This window comes from Fringilla coelebs (genome assembly GCF_963513975.1).
Source record: "Fringilla coelebs genome assembly, chromosome: 23".
Taxonomy (NCBI): domain Eukaryota; kingdom Metazoa; phylum Chordata; class Aves; order Passeriformes; family Fringillidae; genus Fringilla; species Fringilla coelebs.
Genome location: NC_140049.1, coordinates 740,443 through 763,044, shown reverse-complemented (window position 1 = coordinate 763,044; position 22,602 = coordinate 740,443). Strand labels below are relative to the sequence as shown.

The window sequence follows — 22,602 nt, the reverse complement described above, 5'->3', positions numbered from 1 at the left end:
GGAAGATCTCAGAGGGAAGTACTGAAGCCATGGCATGTTTGAAGAATTAACTGCAGCACAGATAAAAAGCTTTAAGAGACCCCACAGGAGAGCTTTAATTCGAACAGTGAAATTCAGCTTAAACAGCTTGAATTGGCTACAAGAAGAAAAAATAATTTCCCAGTTTATAAAGCCCTCTGGAAATAACAACCTGGGATGTGTTTATTTGCCACGGGAGCCTGAGGTCTCTCCCCCTTTTTCCTCCAACCACCGGGCAGCTTTGGCCAGTCCAACCCCCTGCATGGGGGTGCTCAGTCGCTTCAGTGCAGCTATTTTCCAGAGGTATGGAAAATTAACTTGCTAAAAATAGGGAACTGGGCACAGGAGAGCTCCAGCTGGAAAGTGGGATGAGTGCAGCAGGCGGTGTGTGCAGGGGAGGCAGGCATGCCCCGCGCTGCTCAGGAGCAGCTCTCGTAGTAGGCGACTCTCCTCTTGATGCTGTCCCGGATCCTGCCCACCCTCTCCTCCAGCCCCGACAGCCGTGACATCCTGGACACCAGAGCCTTGTTGCCTTCCTGAATTTCTGACTCCAGAGCTGAGGAGAGAGGGCAGGGAAGGGAAGGGTTATGTGGTGGGGTCGGGCTGAGCATCCACCTCACTCCTACACAGCTCTGACAGGGCAAGAAAACCAACATGCTGCACTCCCCCCTCTAAACAACCCCCAAACACCACTCCCTTTAGGTCTGAACGCCAAAAAACGGAAATGAGTGTGTGGAGGAAAACAGGAGCACAGTGGCATTGCAGGCAGGGCTTCTCTTCATGGTGGCACCCTTGAAAACTCTCAATTCCCTGGCACAGCAGCAGCAGCAGCCCACCCAGATCCCACCCTCTCACTGCCCAAAGCTTGCTGTCTCCCTCATTACACCGCAGCAGTCCAAGCCCTGCCCCAGGGCTCGATGACTCTGAGTTTGTGAGAGCCTTACTTTCCATCCTGAGCACGATGCCCATGGTCTCCTGGAAGAGCGCCCGTGCCTCCCGGCCGATGCTCTGCACCCTGGTGCCCCGCTCGCCCAGCGCCGGGCCCTGCCCCAGCCTGCTCTGCAGCTCCGAGTACAGCTCCTTCACCTGGGCAAGAGCCTGGGGAAAGGCAAACAACACTGCAGGTAAGGTCCAGCAGGCTGGGCAGAGGGGCACTGCCAGTGCTGGATCCCACCTGGATGTTAAATGGATGCTGCACCAGAGCTTTGTTACCACACAAAGTTTGTGATGCACTCACAGACCGACAGACAGCTCCACGAGCTGCTCTGCCTCAGGCAGGACAGACCAGAAATGAGCTCCCAGCAAAGAGCCTTAGGGCTGGGAACGGCTCTGGAGAGGTTCAGCAGCAGGACGATGCTGTGGTGGGACAGCTCATGGTTGCACAGGAAGGCATCACCCAGGGCACAGCTGGCTGTGCTGTGGTGGCAGTGGGCACACCCTGAGCTGGTACCCACTGGGTCCTGCTGTGAGCTGTTTCCTGCTGTGAGCCGGTACCTGCTGGGCCCTGCCGGCCTGCCGTGCCGCTGTCCCCGCCGTGTCCCGCGCGTCCCCGGCCCGCAGGCGGTTCTGCTCCGTGCTGCGCTGCAGCTGCGAGAGGCGCCCGGCCAGCCCGGCCAGCCCGGCCCCCATGGCCGCCACGTTCTTCTCGGCTGGCCCGAGGACAGCCTCGATCTGCGGGCACAGGGAGCCCCGTGAGGAGGGCAGTCGCACCCAGAGGCCTCCCTGTGCCAGCCCTGCTGGCTGAAGGACGCAGACGGGGCGCAGGGATGGTTTCTGGAGGCCACCAGGATCCCTCACCTCCTCCACGCGCTCGCGGATGAAGCGCAGCGAGGAGCCCGAGCCCCTGAGGGCCCCCTGGGCCTCCAGCAGCACCGTGTTGGCTCGCTGCAGGCTCCCCAGCACCTCCTCCACGCTGCCCTCCACGGCGTTTGCCCGGTTCCTGGGGAGAAGCAAGAAGTGATGGTGGATAAGGGTAAAGACTGGGAGCCCAGGTCACAGAGGAATAGTCAGGGAGCTTGGGAAGCAGGAGAGGATTGCTGCTGGGTAGGTCACAGTGTCCCACCCCCAAAACCCACACATCTGGACTCCAGCAGGTCTCCCTTTGAGAAGAACATCAGTTCCACTTCACAGCCTCAAGCAGAGGAGACAAATTATGAAGGGGAGGTAAATGCCTTCCTTCAAACTAGTCCGAAATGTTCATTTCATGGTGCACGGCAAGGTGTCAAAGGGAAAGCAATAACCACGGAAGCAGCCCCAATGAACAGCTTTCTGCTCACAGTGGGACTGCTCAGGCTGGGTGACAGAGCTCTGCAGAAAGCCAGGCTCCCCTGCCTCATCACTTCCCGCAGGTTAAGCAGGTGTCAGACTCTGCCAAGGAGTTTACAGATTTATCCTGCTGACCTTCTCGCTGGGGTATTGCTGCAAGTCAACTTGTGACAAAGCAGATGCTCCAAATTGGCAAGGACACCCTGTAATTACTTTTTAAGGGACCGTGGAATAATCGTCCCAACTTTCACCCAGAAAACAAATAGCCCATTAACTCTCCCCATGCTCTCTTGTGCAATTAGGATGTAGGTCACCAATAGCAGCTAATACCAGGGCAACGCTGTCATCTCCCAGCACAGGCACTCGAGATAAGAGAAAAGCTTCCCCTGCTTTCCATAAAGCCCTTCTTGTCCTGGTATCTATAACAGGATCTATTCTGGGGAGATTTATTTGCGCTGGGGCCCCCGGGAGGTGTCTGGAGATTGCAGACTCATTCTTTTAGGCACTGGATGGACACAGAAGATCGCAGCCTAAAACTTCAGATTGTGCAAGTCAGGACAGCTCGGGCAGAGCAAGATTTGAGCCCAGCTGAGAACCACCAGTTGCAGCCCAGCCAAGGGACCCTCGGCTGGCAATGGCCTTGAACCCCCACCCACCTGGCCTGCTCTGCCTCCTGCTGCAGCCTCTTGGCCCTGGCGATGTCCTCGGCCGTCTGGGCAAGGATGTCCTCGGGGCACTGCAGCTCCGCCGCCAGCTTTTGGATCTCGCTCATTCTCCTCCGGACTGCAGCAGCGTCCGTGGGGAGGCGCAGGGAGAGAACTGACTCACTGATTTCCTGGATGGAGGCAGGATCCGTGTCCTTGTCTGCAGAGCCAGCAGACAGACAGCGTCAGGGAAGGTGGGAGTGCAAAGGCAAGGGAGGAGGAGGGCAGACACCCATGCACGTCTCACACACATCTCCTCACTGCAGACAACTACCAGGATCCCTTCTCAACACATCTCCTTGAATTCCACCCACTTCTCACGCACACCAGCAAAACTTTCAGGAAGCAGCTGAAATGATACCTTGAATTTGGCAATGCTAACACCATGGCTGAGCCCACAGCAGTGAGGCAGCCCTCACTAAGCAGATGAGGGTGTGTTTCAAGACAAGCCTTTTTTCATGTCACAAATAAAAGTTAATAAATCAGAAGCAGGCAGAGCCCAAGGGACATTAGCCCCGCGATTAGCTCAGAAATATCTTCACTCATCATTAACACCAGGCAGCACCAAATGACCTGATTTTCTTATTCAGCTAATGCTCAGGAGGCTCATTATGTTATTACAATCCGTCTGTGAACAATAAGTCATCCCATCAGTTTGTAGGACAATAAGGAATCTTCATCTGATTAACAGCCTGCTCCAGAGAAGGGTCATCTGTCTGTCTGCATCAGCGAGCGTGGCCAGAAAACCCCAGTGCATCAGGTCACTGCTGGCTGCAAACCCCCATCCCTGGAGCGTCACTGACATGTTTTATGAAAAATCCTTCCCTTAGGATTTTTCCTCCTGAGAAGCTGAGAGGCCTCGGGAAAAAACAATGATTATCTGCTGCTGTGGGATGCAACAGGTGGAAGGTGGAGCTGGGATTGGTCTCATGTGGTTGTTTCTAATTAATGGCCAACCACAGTCCAGCTGTCCAGACTGTCTCGGTCAGAGACAAACCTTTGTTATTCATTCCTTTTCTATTCTTAGCTCAACCTTCTGATGAAATCCTGTCTTCTATTCTTTTAGTATAGTTTTAATATAATATATATCATAAAATAATAAATCAGCCTTCTGAGCATGGAGTCAACTTTCTCATCTCTTCCCTCATCCTGGGACCCCTGGGATCACGGTCACACTGGGGCACCCAGGGCCCACCCAGACGTGGCACTCAGTGCTCTGGGCCGGTGACAAGGGCACAGCTGGGCTGTGACCTTGGAGGGCTGCGCCAAGCCCAGTGATTCTCTGCTCCCTCCAAACAGCAGCGGTGCCGTGCAGGAGGCAGGCTGCAGCCCAGCCCGGCCCAGCCCTGCCCTGGTACCTGCCAGGAAGGCGCGCAGGCGCTGCAGGAGCTGCCGCGCGCGCCGTACGTCGCCCTGGAGCTGCGCCCTGCTGAGCCCCAGCTGCTCCGCCAGCCGCCGCGTGCTGCTCTGGATCTCACTCGCCGACAGCTCTGTCCTCTGGATCTGCACGCAGAAATCACTGCTGGGGCCTCTGCTCCGTCCAGAGCCCCCAGCCCTGCCCTGGGCCAGGCACTGTTCCCTGTTCTCATTGTGCCAGACCTTCAAAGGGCTGTAAGTGTCAAAGACTGAGGGTTGGGTCTGCAAAGGAGCTCTCAAAGAGAGGCAGCACCATTCAGCTTTTAAAAACACCTTTGAAATGCATTTTGAATCACTTTGAAACCTCACTTTCTCTTGGCAAGGCACAGAAAGAAGCTGCAAGTGCTCTAACCCATGAACTCCCTCAGGTTGCATCAAACCTGCAGAATCGGGGAGTTTTCCATTTTCCCAGCCCTTGTGCCACACTGATCCCAACCCAGGAGGGAGAGAGGCTTCAGCTGGGGAGGCAGAACCCACACCCAGCAGGGAGCCTCCCACTCCAAAATTCCTGGGTTTCTGAAGCTGCCCAAGGGATTAAGCCCCGAGCAGAGTTTGAGGTGGGTATTCCTTGCTCTCTGCTGTGGTAAGCAGAGGTCAGAGTGGGGACAGGCAGTGCCCACACTCACCAGCTGTGCCGTGTCCCGCAGCCGGGCGCTCAGGCTGCTGAACTCCTTGGCCGCTCGCCCGGCCGCAGCCAGGGCCCCTCCGGCCAGCGGGAAGAGGCCGTGGCAGGGCTGGCCGGCCCCACAGGCAGAGCTGTTGTCCCGAGGGCACAGCAGCCCCTGGCAGTGGGCAGGGGTGCACGGCTCCGCTCGGGCCCCTCCGCACACCTGGGCAGGGAGAAAAGAGCTGAGGTTGGGCAGTGCCCGGCTGGACGCACCTCGGTGCCCGCGGGGAGGCAGACACAGCCCCACGGGGATGGCACACCCTGCCAAGGGAGCTGGGACCTGCTCAGCACCTGCTGCAGGAGCTGCGTGGGCACGGGAGGGAGCCCAGCTGGCTGGCAGTGACACGGGTGGCACAGCCCAAAGCGCTGGAGATGTGCAGTCAGAGAAGGGCAGGCAGAGCTGGATGCCCCACCTGAGCCAGTGACACCGGGTCAGCATGGCATCGCCAGCCCAAGCTGCAGCGGAAACAGGAGCAAAGCAGGAGCCAAGCCCCAGTGGCTCACGATAAGTAAGAGCACATCTGTGTGGAGCAAAGCTCTCTGCAGAACCACCCCTCTGCCCTGTTCACCTTGGGGGAGAGCTGCACGAGCAGCCCCTGGGAGCAGCAGCAGTGCTCACTCTGGCAGCTGGCAGAGCTGCCCCCAGGCTGAGAGTGCAGCAGGGCACTGCCACGTGCCCAGCCAGGCCAGGCTGGTGGCTCAGAATGTGCTGGTGCCCTCGGCAGCAGAGAGGGGAGGCTGGTGGTCTCCACAGCAACCGACACCGAAATAGGTCTCCATGGCAATAACAAAGCAGTGAAGGAGAAATGAGAGGAACCTCAGCCAGAAATTAAGGGGGTCTTGGAGATACAAGAAGCGACAGGAGAGAGTCCCTGCAGGGAAAAGGACAGGCAGGGAGGGGGTGGAGGGCAGGGCTGTGGGATCTGTGATCCCTGGGCAGGGGATGCTCAGCCACTTCTCCAGCCAAGTCTGTCTGGACAGAGCTTTGTCCTGCCGTGCCTGAGGAGAGTGCAGGGCTGCAGGATGGGACTCCTGAGCTCTGCAGGGCCCCCTTGAGAACCAGACACAGCCCGTGGGCAAGTTAAAAACCCGCTTGGCATCTTCACCTGGTTGATGAGAGGGGCGAGGTCGGGGCCCGAGGCCAGCTCGCCCTTGAGGGCCAGCAGCCGGGCCGTGTCCCCCCGCAGGTCCCCCTGCAGCCCCGCGGCGCTGCGGCAGCTCTGCCGCGCCTGGGCCAGCAGCGCCGGGGCTCCCGCGGCCAGGCTGGCGGCGCCGCCGGAGCTGCGGTAGGCAGAGCGGATCGTCTGCAGGGCTCCTGCGGGAATCAAGGCGATAAAAGGCACAAATGACTCACAAATGCAGCACGGCCCCTCGGGGAGGCACTGCCTCTGCCCTGCGCTGGATTCCTGCACAGGAGAGGGTGCAGGATTCGTCACCCAGGCATCACCAAAAACTCCTTTTAGTTCCAAAGACCTTCAGCCATTCCCTCAGAGAGCTCCAGGTCTCCTGAAGGACGGAACTCAGGGCTGGAGTCTAAACTGAGCTCAGGGCTGAAGCTGAACTGCAGCCAGCCAAAGCACACCCACTGATCCTGGCCTTTGGCAGGCCAGGACAGATTTCAGAGCCTTTGCCCAGCTCCTGAGCAGCCCCATCATTCCCCTCCAGCACAGGCTGGAAGGAGGGTGAAGAACATGGAGCTCTGAGCGGACAGAGAGGTGCAGAGTGAACTGTCCTGGTGCCACTGGGCACAGCTGCCACGTCCCCAAGCTGTGTGCTGTGGCAGGGAGGGGACAGCAGTGAGGCACTGGGAGAGAAGGAGCTGGAGCAGGACCCATGGAGCAAGCACCAGCATCATCATAGGGCTTAATTAGCTCTTCTCCTCCCCAGTGCCTGACAGCAGCCTGGCTCTCTTCCCCACCCTCCATCCCTTCCATCTGTGCTCAGCCTCCATTCTCTGCTGCCTCATGGATTCAGTGACACTCTCCCAGCAGGGCTGTCCCCTTCCCACCCCTGCCTGGCAGCAGAGATTGTGCCAGGGGGGAACAGTGAATGAGCTGCCAGCCCCAAAACACCAGAGCAAGTCCCCCAGCAGTGTGAAAGCCCCAGCCATGGGCCAGGCTGCCTGGGAAGCACCCCTCACTGGAGAGGAGATGTGTTTGCTGTTCTGAGGCTGACAGCAGGTTAAAATCCCCCTCTCATCCACCAGCCAGGGAAAAACCCCAGGCAGGCGGGCTGAGGTAAATTAATGACTGCAAATTAAGAGATGTTGCAGCTACAGAGCTGTACCTGACAGGTCCGTGCTGCGGCTGGTTTCAAATTGGGTCTTCTTGCTCTGGTACTGGGAGCTGGTGACAAACAAGCTGCTGTTGAGGGCTTCCAGCTCCCTCGACAGAGAGGCAGTGTCATCCAGAAAATGAAGGTCGGGATTTATGCCTTGGACCTGCTCCCTGGGAGAGAACAAGAACAAAATGGGAATTAGGCAGAGAGCAAAGCAGACAGAGAGCAGGGCTGAGAGGGCCACCTGTGCTGGGGCACTGCCAGCACCTGGCAAAGGGGCACTTCTGAGCTCTGAGACAGCTGAGGACATGCCAGGGCCTTGCAGGCTTGCAGAGGAGCTGGGCTGCAGCCCCTCCACAGCAGGGCCGTGCCCATGAAGGGACCAGGAATGATGGATGTGCCCTGGGAGTGCCACCACACAGGCTGCCCATGCTCCTCCTGCCTCGGGGACATTGTGCAGGGGACAGGCACACGTGGAAGTGCTGCTCTGCTGCTTCCCTGTTCCCCTCGTGAGCAGAGCCAGGCACGGCAGGGACAGAACAAAGCAGAACCAAACCCCGGCAGCTCCCCGCAGATCAGGGCTGCGCCCCACGGGCAGCTGCCATCCCTCACCTGATGGCAGCGAGCGCGCTGCCCGCCTGGGCCAGGCCCTGCTGCGTGCCAGCGGGGTGGCCGAGGATGCCCAGCGCCTGCTGCAGGTTGCCCTGTGCCCGCGAGAGGCGGGGGCCGAGCTGGGAGCCCCCCGTGCCCGCGGGCAGCCGCGCCGTGGCGTTGGCCAGGCCGGCCTGGCGCCGGCGCAGGCGCTCGATGTCCCCGTCGAGGGCGTGGAAGCAGGGGTGGCAGGGCTGGCAGCCCGGCTGGGAGCTGCAGTGGCCCCGCTGGCAGCGGTCGCAGCGGGGCCCGGTGACCCCGGCGCGGCACAGGCAGCGGCCCGTGGCCTGCTCACAGCCCCTCTCCTCCGTGCCCTGGAAGTCACAGTCGCACTCTGGGACAGGGAAGGTGGAGGGAGAGAGAAGACGGTGGTGAGTAACTTTCTATCTGTGTAAAATCAGCCCCTTAATTAGATTAATGACTCCCAACCCCAGCTGACATCCATCCCCTCCCGCTGGCACAGCCAGGGGAGCGGGCAGAGCCCCCAGGCCCCGGAGCTGGCACAGCCCCTGACCCTACAGGGCCAGCCCAGGACACGCCAAGGCTGCTGGGGGGGCAGTGCTGGATAAATCTGTGCAGGGAGCAGCGAGCCCAAGCAGTACCTGTGCACCCTCCCCGTGCATCCCTGTAGTGCCGGGGTGGGCACTGCTGCTGCCCCACGGCCGAGCACGTCTGTCCTGTGAAGCCGTCCCTGCAGGGGCACTGTCCTGTGAACTGAGAGGGCAGCACATTAGGGACAGCTGGCACAGCTCTCCCCCAGCTGCTCCTGGCCACCAAAACCACCCATGGACCATTTCCTCCTGTCAGTCTGTGCCCAGGCCGTGCCCGAGGTGCCCCTGCCAGGCTGCAGCTCAGGCGCAGGATGCAAACAGGCTCCAAACAGCCCCAGCACCACCAGGAGGTGCTCAGCCTTGTTTCAAAAACAAAGCAATCGCCCACGAGCAGCTGCTTTGCCATCTCAGGTCTCCTCCCCACGCTGAGCTCATTTGGAGCCTATCTTAGGCTCTTAGAATTTGTCATGGTTTGGGGTTTTTTACATTCAACTTTAATTTTCCCAGTTGCCTCTTAAGCTTGAAGTGGCACACATGCTTTTCATTGACAAATGAGCATAATTAACTTCCCTCGCCTGGATGAAGATGTCTTATTAGGACTTCCTTGATAAATATCAGGCTTGTTAAAGTGACTTAATCTTGCCTCAATAATTACCACTTTCTTTCATTTTCCTGAATAATCTGTCGTGGTGTTTTCTAAGAATTAGGAGAAGGCAAATAGGAGTGGGATGCACTGGGGAACACGCAGCACTTTTTGTGAGGGTTCCTCTAGGTGGGACAGGACAAAGGAGCCGCCCAGCAGGTGGGTTTGATGCTCTGACAGGTCACAGAGAGGGGACACAGAGCCATGGCAGTGCCACCCTGGTCCATGCAGCTCAACCCCCGAGAGCCCCTCCCAGCAGCAACTGGAAAGGAGAGAACAGAGCAAGCACAGGAGTGGAAAGGAAAGGCTGCTGCAGGAAGAGGAACCCTCCCAGGAGGAGGCTGCCAGCCGGCTGGGGGTACCTGGTTGCATTGGGGGCTGCGGGAGCCGCGGGGGTGGCAGGCACAGGGCTGGCAGCCCTGCCCGCTGGCCAGGCCCCAGTGCCCGGCCGCGCACTGCCCGCAGTCGCTGCCCACCACGTTGGGCAGGCAGGAGCAGCTCCCGCTGTCGCCGTCGCAGGGCACGGTGTCCTGCCGCGTCCCCAGGGCGTTGCAGCTGCACCCTGCAACAAGGAGGGGCCGGCTGAGGAGCAGCCTCGGGTGGAGCCCACCGCCACCCGAGGGGGGCTCTCCTCCCTCCCTTCCTATCTGAGCTCAGGAGATCTGCACCTGGCTCTGACAGCACCCCCCAATCAGGAGATCTGCACCTGGCTCTGACAGCACCCCCCAAACAGGAGATCTGCACCTGGCTCTGACAGCATCCCCCAAACAGGAGATCTGCACCTGGCTCTGACAGCAGCCCCCAAACCTGCAGCGGGGATTGGAGCCCGAGGGCCTCAGTGTCCCCCAGCCTGGGGGGACACAGCAGTACCCTGACCCACAGCTGCCCTGTGCTGCCCTGCTCTGCATGGCATCACCCCCTGAGCCCTGGGGGCACTCAGGACACAGCTGCACACCCCAAACCCCACCTGCCCCGTGCTTTTTGCCAAACTGACACCTGAAACCACCCGCAGACTGAGCAGGGAGCTTTTATAAACCTTTACAAAACGGGCCCTTGCCTTGAAAACCCCAAAGCACAGCTGGGCAGGACACAGCTCCCTTTTACAGAGGGCACCCCGGGGGCAGGGGGTGTCCCAGGGGTACTCACTGCGGCACCCAGCGGGGTTGGCACCGGCCAGCTGGGCAAAGCCCGGCTTGCAGAGGTGGCAGCGGTCGCCCTGCACGTTGTCCTTGCAGACACAGCGCCCTGTCCCTGGGTCACAGACAGAGCCGGGCACGGTGCCATCCGGGTCACACTCACAGGCTGCAAAGGGCAGGAAACGGCCCAGCTGAGGGGGCAGGTCCTGGGGAAGGTGCTGGGGGGTTTTTGGGGGGGCACTCACGCAGACAGGCCTCGGGGTGGCTCAGCTCCCGCCGCGGGTTGCGGAAGTAGCCGGTTTGGCAGCGCTCGCAGTTGTTGCCCTCGGTGTGGTGCTGGCAGCTGTCACACACGCCCCCGCTGGCCCCGCCGCTGGCCCGGTACAGCTCGGGGTCAAAGTGGCACGAGGACGAGTGACCGTTGCAGTCACATCCTGAAAAATCCCAGCAAACGGCTCCGTTGGAGCCCGCACCACACCAAATCCCCTGGCAACAGCAGCCGTGGCACTAGAGGGTGCCCAAGGCTCCCGTGTGACACGGTGACACCCGTGACAGCCCCGCAGTGGCACCAGGGCGCTGCTGCGGCCCGTGAGAGGCAAAGGTGCCCAGACACCGCGTCAGCAGCAGCCCCACAGAGCCCCGGGAGGGGCTGGGGGCCGCGGCCGGGCGGGATTTGGGGCGGGGGGAGCGCTGGCCGTACGCTGGCACGCGTGGGGGTCGCTGTCCTCGGCGGGGGCCCAGGGCCGGGCGTTGAACAGGGCAGCGCAGCGCTCGCAGTGCGGCCCCGCCGTGTTGTGCTGGCACACGCAGCGCCCGGGCACCTGCTGCACAGACAAGGGGTCACCCACCCTGGGGCAGCGGCTCGGCACAGAGCCTCACCAGATCAAACCCTGCCAAGAGACTCCCACAGCCCATTCCTGGTCACTGTGGCCAAGGAGCACCCCAGGCAGGCAGTGCAGCCATGCCAGCGGCATCCAACCCCCTGGCAGAGACATCCCAGGGTGCCAGGTCCCTGGCAGCCCATGGCAGAGCCATCCCTGTGGTGCCCAGGTCCCCGGCAGAGCCATCCCAGTGGTACCCAGATCCCCGGCAGCCCATGGCAGAGCCATCCCAGGGTGCCCAGGTCCCCGGCAGAGACATCCCAGTGGTACCCAGATCCCCAGCAGCCCATGGCAGAGCCATCCCAGGGTGCCCAGGTCCCTGGCAGAGCCATCCCTGTGGTGGCCAGGTCCCTGGCAGAGCCATCCCAGGGTGCCAGGTCCCCGGCAGCCCCTGGCAGAACTATCCCAGGGTGCCCAGGTCCCTGGCAGAGCCATCCCAGGGTGCCCAGGTCCCTGGCAGAGCCATCCCAGGGTGCCCAGCCCCCTGGCAGCCCACAGTGAGCTCACCGTGCCGTGCTGCTCCCCTGCAGGGCCGCAGCGCTCGGCGTGGCCGTGGCAGAAGCAGCTCCCCAGCACCTGCAGCTCCGTCACGGCGTAGAAGGTGCTGGGCGCGTGGTAGCCCTGGCGGGGGATGTGGGGCAGCTCCGTGAAGTTGATGCGCAGGTTGGTGAAGGGCCCCAGCCCTGTTGGGGACAGGGGACGGGTGTGAGGGGCAGCAGGTGCCCAGCAGGAGCTCCTTGCAGCTGGTGGGGAGGGCGTGGAGCAAGGGAAGGAGGAAGTGGCACACAGAGCAGCAGCTGAGCCATCAGCAAAGACCAAATGCTGCTCCTTGACAGCCCAGAGGTGCAGCTCAGGGTCCCCCAGGGGTTACCCCAGCTCAGCACTTCCCAACGCTGCAGGGAGAACCATGAGGAGCCTCATTCCCCTCTTCCTGCCCAGCTCTGGAGGAGCCCATCACTTACTCCCAACGATCTGGCTGTAAGAGGAGCTGATTGTAGACCCCAGGTCTTGGACGCTGAATTTCACCTTAGATGGGGAATAAACAGGTTAAAAAGCAAGAAACTCGAGCTGCTCTGTGCTCCTGGCAGTGTGTGCTCTGGACTTGCTTCTGCACAGCGTCACTAAACACAGGGACAGCCTTTAGAGCTGCAGAGGACACAACACCTGCCTGTCACAGAGCAGCAAAGGCGCTCCTGCAGAGGAGCAGGAATCTTCCCAAGAGCTGCCCTCAGCACTGCTGGCTGCTACCAGGTGTACCAGGCTTCCATACCCCACCCCTCACCAGGTGTACCAAGCTTCCATACCCCACCCCTCACCAGGTGTACCAGGTTTCCATCCCCCCTCCCTCACCAGGTTTCCATTCCCCCACCCCTCACCAGGTGTACCACGTTTCCATTCCCCCCCACCCCTCACCAGGTGTACCAAGCTTCCATGTCCCACCCCTCACCAGGTGTGCCAGGCTCCCAGGCCACCCCATTCCTGCAGCACTGTCCCCCCCAGCCCCAGCAGGGCTCCCTGCCACAAGCCCCAGTACCCACCGTGCCCCCATGCACAGAGTGCCCCCTGAGCTCCTGGCACCGGGGGTCCTGCCAGCCCTCGGGGGAGCCGCGGGGCACGCGGGGGAAGGCGCTGGCGCAGTCGGATGCCAGGTACTGCAGCACCTGCCACGTCCTGCCAGCGTCCAGAGAGCGCTCGATCAGCATCGCTGCGGGCGGCGCCTGCGGGCACGGACAGACACACCGACAGACACACGGGCTGGCACCACGGGCTGAGAGCCGGCGAGCAGAGGAGCTGCCCCCAGACACCCACCCTGAAGTGCAGCACCACGCTGTCCAGCTGGAACAGCTGCTCCAGGTCCAGCTGCAGGGACACGCGCTCCACACCTGTGGGCACAGAGGGCACGGTCACAGGGACACACTGGGGACAGTAACGGCCATTTCCTCCTTTCCTCGCCACCCTCGGAGCTCAGCAGCACGCCCTCCCCCCTCGGGCGGGCCGTGGCAGCAGCGTGTGCCCCTCACCGTTCTGGGACTGCCACCAGCGCGCGCGGCCGGCCGAGGACAGCACGTTCTCCACGCGGTGCCCGCTGTAGCTGTGGGGCAGCCTCGAGTCACACCTGCAGCACTTCATGCTCCACTGCAAAGCAAGGACGGAGGAGTGACCCCCCCAGCAGCCCCTGGAGAGGACTCGGGGGTGAGGAGAAAGGCAGGGTGGGTTCATTACGGACCAAGGAGCTCAGTGAGAGAGAGCTGGAGGACCACGATCAGCGAGACTGATGACACACAGGCCTCAAGTGCTTCCCTGCACACCTTGTTGAAAGCCACAGCTCAAGGTTTTATGGACTAAAATCTAAACCCAAAAGGCTTTTGACTAACACAGATTTTTGGCGAACCATCAAAATTGTGGTTTTTTAAGCAACCCCCCCGGTTTCCGCAATGCCAACGCTGCACAGAAAGCCCTTTGCAGCCTTTCAGCGCTGCTCTGCCCTTTCCACACAGCCCAGGGGCTGTCTGGTGGACAGAAGGGCCTCTCTCCTATCCCAGGGCTCGGCTGTGCTCAGCCCCCAGGGCTCTCCCCGGGGAGCAGAGCAGGAGCTCGCAGTGGGTGAGAAGCCAGGGGGTGGGAAGTCGAGCCGAGCGGCTCAAAGTTCAGCCCTTCACTTGAGCAAGTGATCCAAGGAGTAAACAGAGATTCAGCACAGGGAACGGGAGAAAAGCGTCCCCCGGGAGCAAACAATACCCAAATTGTCACTAACCAGGCAACGCTCCCTGCAGCCACCAGCAGCCACCACCGCGGGGCTCTGCGCCGGCTCAGGGACGGGCAGGAAGCAGCAGCAAAGAGATTGAGCAAGAGCAGGGAGAGGGAAGGGCTGGACAGCAGCCAAGGCTCGGGGTGGGCGAGGGTTGGGCAAGGACCACCAGGAAACTGGGATGGAGACAGCCAGGTGAGGCCAAGGTGGGAAGGGCAGGGCCAGGGGGATGGGGAATGGGGAGGTGGGGAATTGGGGAGATGGTGCCAGAGCCCACAGCAGCATCCCTGGGACATGGGGAGGCCCCAGCTGAAGCTCTTGGAGTGGAGCCAGGGACTGCAGAGACCGCTGGGAGGGGGCAGATGCTGCTCAGACCATGAAATGAAGGGCTCAGCACCTCCAGGCTGGTGGAAAACAGGTTATCCAGAGCAACTGAGGCTGCCCCAGCCCTGGCCATGCCCAAGGCCAGCCTGGATGGGGCTTGGAGCAGCCTGGGGCAGCGGAAGGTGTCCCATGACAGGGCCCTGGAACTGCATCATCTCCTCCAGCCCCAACCCTCCGGGAGTCCGAGGTGTCAGTGGCCTGAGCAGCAGAGGAGCCTCCCAAATGGAGCAGTGGGACACGTCTGTCACCGCCACAGGCCACAGGGATCAGGGAGGATGGAGCACAGCGTGCCAGGGATGGCTCAGAAATGTCAGCCTGGCTGCAGAGGGGGTCTGGCTCTGGCAGGGGCACAGCTGGCACAGGGAAGGCAATGAGATACCCTCTGCAAGGCTGGCAGGGGCTGCAGTGGCTCTGGGTGACCCCAGAGGGGAATCAGCTTTCAGGGTCTGAGCAGGGCCGGGGGTGACAAGGGATGAGCAGCACTGCACAGGCATCCCTGTGCTAAAACCTCCCACAGGATGCTTAAAACAGAGGAGCCAAATCCAGCCCAAAGCCCAAACAGGGCCCTTCATAGGGCTGGGGAGGGGACAGGTCTGGGCTCGGGAGGGCAGCAGGGTGGCAGCCACAGTGACACCACAATTTCTGGCTTCCTCTTTAAAAATTAATTTGTGGTTTACAAGAATTAATCTGTGGTTTCATTTCTCACACAGCCCAGACCTGGGTCTGCTCTGTCCCAGGCCTGGGATCCTACCCCAGCTGGGGGCACAGTGGGATCCTCACTTGGAACCCATCTGTTTCAGCACTTTCCACAATCTTTATGTTCTCTGTCTATAAATACCCCAGCACAGGAGTTGGCAAACTACAGTATTTATAACAATATCCCAAAGTAAGCAAACATGCGCTGAAAATATATAATCATGCCATTTCCATGGCTCTAGCAGTGAGAATCACAAAGAATTTAATCAGGACTAGGCAGAACTCATTTCAGATAATGGCCACGAGCAGCAAATTGTCAGGGAGCTGCAGGAATTATCCACAGAAACAATCTAGTGAACAATTGCCAGCGGTGATTAAACTTCCCACCAGTCCTGACTGTGCTTAGCAAAGGAGAAAGGAAGGTTTCCTGCAAGGGGAAAGGTTAATCTCGGCTAAATTATTCATTAGGAGTGACTCGTGCATACTTATGAGCTCATTCACACAGCCGGGGGCAGCGGCGCTCTCCAGCAGCCACGGAGGAGCTGCAGCCCCGCTCAGACGTGGTGCTGGGACAAATGAAGCTTCAGGGGTGTAAGACCGACCCTTTCCAGGCAGCCCAGGGCTGTGCTGGCAGCAAAAATCTCCCTTTTTTTTTTTTTAGTTTTTCAATTAAGACTAAAATTAACACTGGAAACCAAATCTATGCCACAGCCTCGGAGTGAGTTGTGAAACCCCTGTACAGCACAAGAGCAGGATTTGCCCTTACCAGCTGTGACTATGTGGCTCAAAGTTCCTCGGGACAGAGGGAATTACCAAAAATGACTGCCCAGAGTGAGGAGAGCCTCAGCAGCACGTACCTCTCCAGCCCTTGGCCATTTCCCTTTGTGCCAGGGGATCCCTGGGAGCTGCCAGGGGCACACAGGGACGTGACCAGAGGCAGGGCAGCTCTGGGATCTGACCAGAGGCAGGGCAGCTTTGGGATCTGACCAGAGGCAGGGCAGCTCTGGGATCTGACCAGAGGCAGGGCAGCTCTGGGATCTGCTCTGGGCTGATCGGTGCTGGCTCCCAGCACAGCCTCCCCTCCCTGCCAGGGAACTGGGGGGGCTGACAGCACTGGGTTAGGGAGGTAAAAGGGGTTCTGGCTCTGCAAGGAAATCACTTCTCACCCTCTGTGCCTCCAAGCTGCTCCAAAGACACAAAATATGGGTTATGGAGGCTCTGGGATGGAGGGAAATTCAGTCCAGACTTTTGAAAGATAATTCACAGCACAGTTGTGTGAGAGGGAAAACTCCTGCGCTCAGAATAAATAGAGTCACGTCTCAGAAATGAACAGAAGGGGAGAAAAGTCCACAAAGAACAACTTGAAAGTGGCAGGTCTGCAGGTCTGTGCTGCTCTCCTCCTGCCCTGGCCCTGTGACCCAGCTCCTGAGCAGCCTCCCTGCTCGTGCAGGGCAGCAGAGCTCACACAATTTAACCTGATGGCCCCTGCCCAACGATATTTCAGGAGCTCCTGCTGCCATTTTAACACGAGCAGAGAGCCCTTGAAATAAAAACCTCCTGGCACAGGAGCTGAGTCCAAAATAAGCTGCACTTCTTTATCAGCAGAGAGGGAAGCTGAGCTGTGCAGCCATGGAGCAGAGACCTCTCCCAGCCGTGGGGCCTCGGGGGTCCCGCTCTGCCCCAGGGGAGAGAGCACTGTGCCAGCTCCTTGCCGAGCAGTGCTCCACAGGGACACCAACCACCATCCCAGTTCTGTCTGGGAACACCCTGGAGAGCAGTGGGAATTTATACACACACAGAGATCAGGTCATCAAACTCTGGGGTGGGCAAAGGCCCTGCAAAGCCAGGCTTTGGCATTCCCTGTCCCAGCCCCTTTCCTGCAGGTCACTGCTCTATCACAGCCCTGGTACTGCAGCACATGGCCGGGCCAGGCTCCTGGAGCAGGGCAGAAATCCCTTCCTTTGCCCTGGAAAAGGGCAGCAGAGGCTCCCATGGCTCTGCCATCATGGTTAAACTTCCCAGTGAGCAACTGGCATTCCCTAAACTGGACTGGGAATCAGTTTGGGAACACAGATCTAGCACAGAATCAGGGAGTTCCAAGGGATCACTGAGTGCAGCTCCCAGCCCCACACAGGACACCCCAAAATCCCAGCCTGGGCCTGAGATTCTCTTTGCCCTGACATCAGAGCCACTTTGGCTGGTTGGAAATGACCCTGGAAATGAGCTCAAAGCACAGAGAGGGGGCTCTGCCCCCAGCTTGGTTCCACCCCAGATTCAGGAGGGGCAGCAGAGGTGGGGTAAAGGCACAGTTGGACAAGCCTCCCAGGGATGAGGCTGAAGGAAATGGAGTTCCTTCCCCTCACTTAAAAGCAAGCTCGTGGGTGCTGTTTTCCTCACCCCATCTGTTCTCACATCAGCCAAACTGCATCTCAAATCTGCCAGGATGATTTGACAGGCTGCAAAGCCCAGACTGCAGCAGCTTACCCCACACCCCTCACGGTGCCAGGCAGTGAGGAGATGTCTCCCAGCATGTGTCAATCTGCAGCCCCCAGGCCAGGAAAATGAGATGCAGAGAAGGGAGGAGGGAAGAACCACGGGAAATTGGCTGTTCCTGGGCAGGTAGGGGCACATCCCCGCAGCAGGGACAGGGCGTGCCTGAATGCCTGGGTGAGATAAGCGCCGAGCAGCAGCCCGTGCTCGCTGCCTACCTTCAACCCCTCAGAGCACAGACTGTGCGGGGCAAAGCCCTGACTGGGCAAAGAAAAACCCAGACCAGAGCCAGGCTTTGGTCCCATCCAGCCGTGGTTATCCCATGCAGAGCTGGCTGTGGGTGGGAAGGAGGGTGAGTGGGAGGCACAGCTTTCCCTGCTCCAGCCTCTGGGGTGGGCTCCCAGCTCCCCGAGGGACTTGGGCAGGTGGCCCAGCAGATGCCAGCCCTAGCACAGCCCCAGCACAGCCCCAGCACAGCCCCAGAGCTGTCTGGCACTTCCATCCCAGCAGACATTGGCCGGTATTTCTGGAAGCACCAAAGAGGAGTCGGTGCCGAGGCTCCAGAGCAGCCCTGCCAGGCAGCTGCCCCCATCCATCAGCAGCAGGGACCCCTGTGCTGTGCCAGGAGCCCCAGTGGGCTCACATCTCCCTGCCTGGCTCCTCTGGAACTCACCTCTCCCCCCCCAGATGTCACTGTGACACCAGAGCTGGTAAAGGGGACTGCTCCCCCTCCACATCCACCAAGTGCCCACAGAGCTCAGGTGAGACAGGCAGGAAATCCCATGCAAACGTTTTAAACATCAAAAGTGTCCCAGGGCTGGAGGGTGAGGACTCACAGCCTCCAGGAGCAGCAGCACAGGGACACAGCTCTGCTCCTGCCCTGTCTCCTCCCCCGTTCTCTGGCACAGGATCCCACAGGGATGCTCAGGGTGTCTGTGAAGGCCACTCTGAGCCTCCCTGTGGCTGCAGGAGCTGCTCCGTGCTCCTGGGAGCCGGGCACACGTTGATATTTACATCTATAACATTGATGTTTACATCTATTCTGTTCTAGAGATAAAGGAAGCGCTAACTGAGGCTGCACCACCCCTCAGTCCATCTCAGCCCGTCCCACCGAACATCCCTCGGCACTGCAGACCCCAAGCCCAGCCTCGCTGCTTTTCCCGGTGCATTTCCCGTTTCCCTGCCCTGCTGGCTCAGCAGCAGCTCCGAGCCCGAGGGTTTCAGCCGGGCTCTGTCCCTGCCCGGGCTAAAAACGGCGATGCTGAGCGCCCCGCTCGGATTTCACCGGCTGAGCCCCGGCCAGGGATGGAGCAATCGGGAGTGCAAAGAATAAAGGTTAGAGGGATCTGGAGCCGGGCAGACAATGGAGCAGAGGCTGAGGCTGATCAGTGACCACCAGAGTTGCAAAAGAGGGCCCTGGGGCCGGCAGGAGCAGCCGGGCACTGCAGCAACCCCTGGTCCTGTGCCCTCTGCTGAGCTTGCAAAACCACCCCCAGATTTGTACCTATTTGGCAGCTGAACGAGAGCAAGGCTTGTCACCAAAAAAAGAGTCTATAAATTAAACGGGCTTGCTTTTTATAGGATGGGAATAGGGAAATCGAGCTCAGTTTTGCTTAAATTAGGGAAGTAGAGAAAGGGAGGGAAAAATTAGGAAATACTGAACCCGTGGGGATTTCTCCCAAGTTAGGAGCTGGTATAATCAAACCTCCACCAGCAATTACAGCTGCAGAACAGAAATCAGGGGATTTGCTCTCAGTAACTCTGGATCTCTCATTTCAATAAAGGAACAAAATGTCAGGAAGAGAAGAGCCCATTGCCAGAGCAGGAGAATCCAGGTCAACCCAATGTGAACTGTTCCACATCCCCTTTAACCCTGGTACTTGTAAGGCAAGGGACAAGGGACATGAAAACCAAAGAGTTTTGGGATTTGTAGCCTGGAAGAGCCGACTGCAGCCCTGCTCCCTGCCTTCCTCCAGGAGCCCTCTCTCCCTGATCCTGCAGCCAGGGCACTCCTGCTCCAGAGCCAGCACACAGAGAGGTCCAGGCCCCCCTTCAGGTGATGCACAGGGTGACAGTGATGCCCTTTGAAAGGGCCCCCAGGGTCAGGCACAGGGGGCACCCAGCCCATTCCAGCTGCTCTTAGCATGAGCAGATTAATCAGGGTTTTGTCCTCACTCACTCCCCAAGCACAAGGCCCCCACGGCCCCTTTTCAAACATGAGTCACTGCCAAAAGCCATTGTTAAATGGAGATTTCAGAGGCACATTTTTGAGCACTCTTCCTCATCTATAAGCAAAAATTTTGAAGGAAAAGCAAATTAAGCCAGAGGAAGCAGTAAGGGGTTTTTTGTGAGCCCAAATCCTGATCCCTGGGAGCGGCAGAAGAGCTCCAGAAAAAGGGAGTGGAGGAAATGCCTGACTGTGACTGTCAGCCTGGAAAAGGACCTGAGGGAGAAGAGATGCTGCAGCCAGCCCAGCATCCAGGAGGATTTGATGCTCACACCCCTCTGGGCTGGGAGCTGCCCCTCCCTGAGCTCAGGGATGAGTGGAAATCTGTCCAGCCCGGCCAGGACACCGCTGGCTCCACAAATACACTCACAGCCACATCTTGGCCTCCAGTTTGCAGGGAATTAAAACCACAAGGCTGACTCACAGGAGCTGGGCTCCAGTGCAGAAAACTCTGCCCCACTGGGGAGCTGCCACTCCTTTCCTCTGGAGCATCTCTTCCAAGACCCTTTCTGCCTGTCCTGCTCTGAACCCTCGGGGCTCCTCCCAAGGCTCTTCTGGGGTTAACAGCAGCCACAGAAAGGCTGCAGGAAGCGCTCACACCAGGGACACACCACCCCTGCAGCTCCCAGCTCTGCTCTGGCAGATTTATCCCTAAACTCTCCCTCTGGCTCGGTGGCAGAGCGGGAATCTGCAGCTGGATGGAGCATCCTCCCCCCAGCAGGATCTCCTGCCCCCACACAGCCAGGGACTGGAAACAGCTTCAGCAGCTTTTCCAAGCTGGAGTGTTCCCATTTATGACAAGCAAATACCAGTTCTGTTCAGAACTGAAATGCCCAGGGACAGGAGGGCCGGGGATGTTTTTCCCCAGGGCTCCGTGCCAGAACCTTGCTGCCCACGCCCTGAGGCTGCCTCGGTGCCCAGCTCACCCAGGGGATGGCAGAGCAGGGCTCCAGGGACACTGCCCCAGCACGGCTGGCAGGGGACAAATCCCAGCACCACCGAATGATTTGGGCTGGAAAGGACCTTAGAGCTCATCCCAGCTCAGAGCCCCCTCCAGGCTGGAGCATCCCTGGGGGTGGGGAGGATGGGAGGGAGGATGAGGGGAGGATGGAAGGGAGGAAGGGGGGAGGAAGGCTTTCCCACCCCAGGGGAGCTCTGGGTGGGGGGAGGGGCTGTACCTGTCCGTGGGGGGTGCAGTACGTCTCGGGCTTGCTGAGGCCACAGGTGGAGGAGGCTCTCAGGTGAGGGGCCCGCCCCAGCAGCAGGTCCCCAGGGGCAGGGTAGCAGGCTCCCTGGGAACAGGATCGCTGTGCTGCCGGCAGCCACGGGGCAGCTGCAAGAGCAGGAACAGGGCTCAGGGTGGTGTCAGGGGGCACCAAGCAGCCCCACAGTCACTCAGGGGGCACAGACACCAAGCAGCCCCTCAGCGAGGGGAGCTGCTCACTGCACCAAACCAGCCACGAGGCCATGCTTGGGACAGCCTCCCCAGGACATGTGCCAATAAACAGAAGGTGTTTCGCCCTGAGGTGTAACCTTTATTTTTATATTATTTTAATAACTGTGCTTTGTACTAAGAGTTACTTCCAAAACACTTCCTTGCCCCAGCCCTCGGGCTGCAGGGATGCTCTGTGCCTTGCCCATCGAACTGAGCAGCCCTGGAGGTGTCCCCTGCTCCCAGGGCCGGCCCCGGTGGCTGTCCCCTGGCCCTGCAGCTCAGCACAGAGAGCAGCCCCCTGCCACCCCCCAGCCCTACAATCAAGGCCAGGCTCTGCTGCACAGCTGCCATCCGCAGCGTTGCCCTTTACTCAGCTGTTCCCCTGCCCTTCGGGAGCACAGGGGGAGCCTTACCCAGCAGGACGAGCGCTGCCCACGGCCACAGCTGGCGGCCAGGCTCCATGGGGCCACAGACACGGCTGGGGAAGGGTTGGCAGTGAGACCAAAAGAGCAGAAAACGTCAGTTCAGAAGTCCAGTCCAGGTCCTCCTTCCTTCTCACTTCGCAGGGAGATACTTTTAATTAATCTACGCAGAATAGCATGGGGGGAAAATCGAGAATAACGAAAGGAAAATCAGATGCTGAAACTGAATTTGCCTCCAACGTAAGGAGCCCCTGCCCCAGCCCCGCTGGTGCTGGGCGGGATGGGGGCTGGAGGGTGCACACACAGAGCCCTGCAGCCCCCAGGCACTCTGTGTGTCCCAGCCCCACCCTCGCCCTGCGCTTCCAGACTCAATCCCCCATCCAAACTCGCGCCGTGGCCCGAGCTCACATTCCAGGAAAAGGAGAAATCCATAAAAACCTGAGAGCGTCTCCTGCAGGGAAAGGAGCCCCGTGGGACAGCCCAGGGGAGGAAATGCTGCCAGCACACACCCGCAGCAAACAGAAACCTCACCTGCCCTGTCCCCGGTGTGCCCCGCGGTGTCCCCGCGTCCCCCGGCAGCCGCCAGAGCCTCTGAGCGCCGGCCGCTCCTCGCAGGCTTTTAACGCGCGCTGCCTCACCTGCAGAGAGGTGCCCGTGGGTGCAGCGATGACAAAGGAGTGATTCAGGGATCCCCAGACATCCACACCCTGTGAGCGCACGGCTCCCGGCAGCGCCGGGCGGGCACCGCCATCCGCGGGCACGGCGGGGCAGAGCCCGGTTAACCCAAAATGGGCTCCATTTAACCCGAATAGGCTCCATTTAACCCAAAATGGGCTCAATTTAGCCCAGATTGGCTCCATTTAACCCAGATGGGCTCATTTTAACCCGAATGGGCTCAATTTAACCCAGATGGGCTCCGTTTGACCCCGCTGGGACTGCCGCAGCAGAGCTCGCCCACCCTCCCCGGCAGGGCTGGCACGGCAGGGCCGC

General features: G+C 59.8%; 1 protein-coding gene across 1 annotated transcript; it reads right to left on the bottom strand.

Annotated features, from left to right (window-relative positions):
- Nucleotides 1-212: 212 nt before the first annotated feature.
- Nucleotides 213-22,363, bottom strand: LAMB3 (laminin subunit beta 3; the record flags this gene model as incomplete). Its single annotated transcript, XM_084220846.1, has 24 exons — nucleotides 213-574; nucleotides 963-1,116; nucleotides 1,513-1,689; nucleotides 1,816-1,957; nucleotides 2,940-3,147; nucleotides 4,346-4,490; nucleotides 5,030-5,233; nucleotides 6,177-6,385; nucleotides 7,357-7,517; nucleotides 7,960-8,332; nucleotides 8,601-8,712; nucleotides 9,555-9,754; nucleotides 10,339-10,494; nucleotides 10,574-10,762; nucleotides 11,029-11,152; nucleotides 11,717-11,892; nucleotides 12,172-12,235; nucleotides 12,748-12,927; nucleotides 13,019-13,092; nucleotides 13,231-13,345; nucleotides 20,934-21,088; nucleotides 21,604-21,668; nucleotides 21,960-22,063; nucleotides 22,319-22,363. The coding sequence occupies 24 exons, from the start codon at nucleotides 22,361-22,363 to the stop codon at nucleotides 438-440; spliced, it is 3,669 nt and encodes a 1,222-aa protein (XP_084076972.1). The 3' UTR covers nucleotides 213-437.
- Nucleotides 22,364-22,602: the final 239 nt, after the last annotated feature.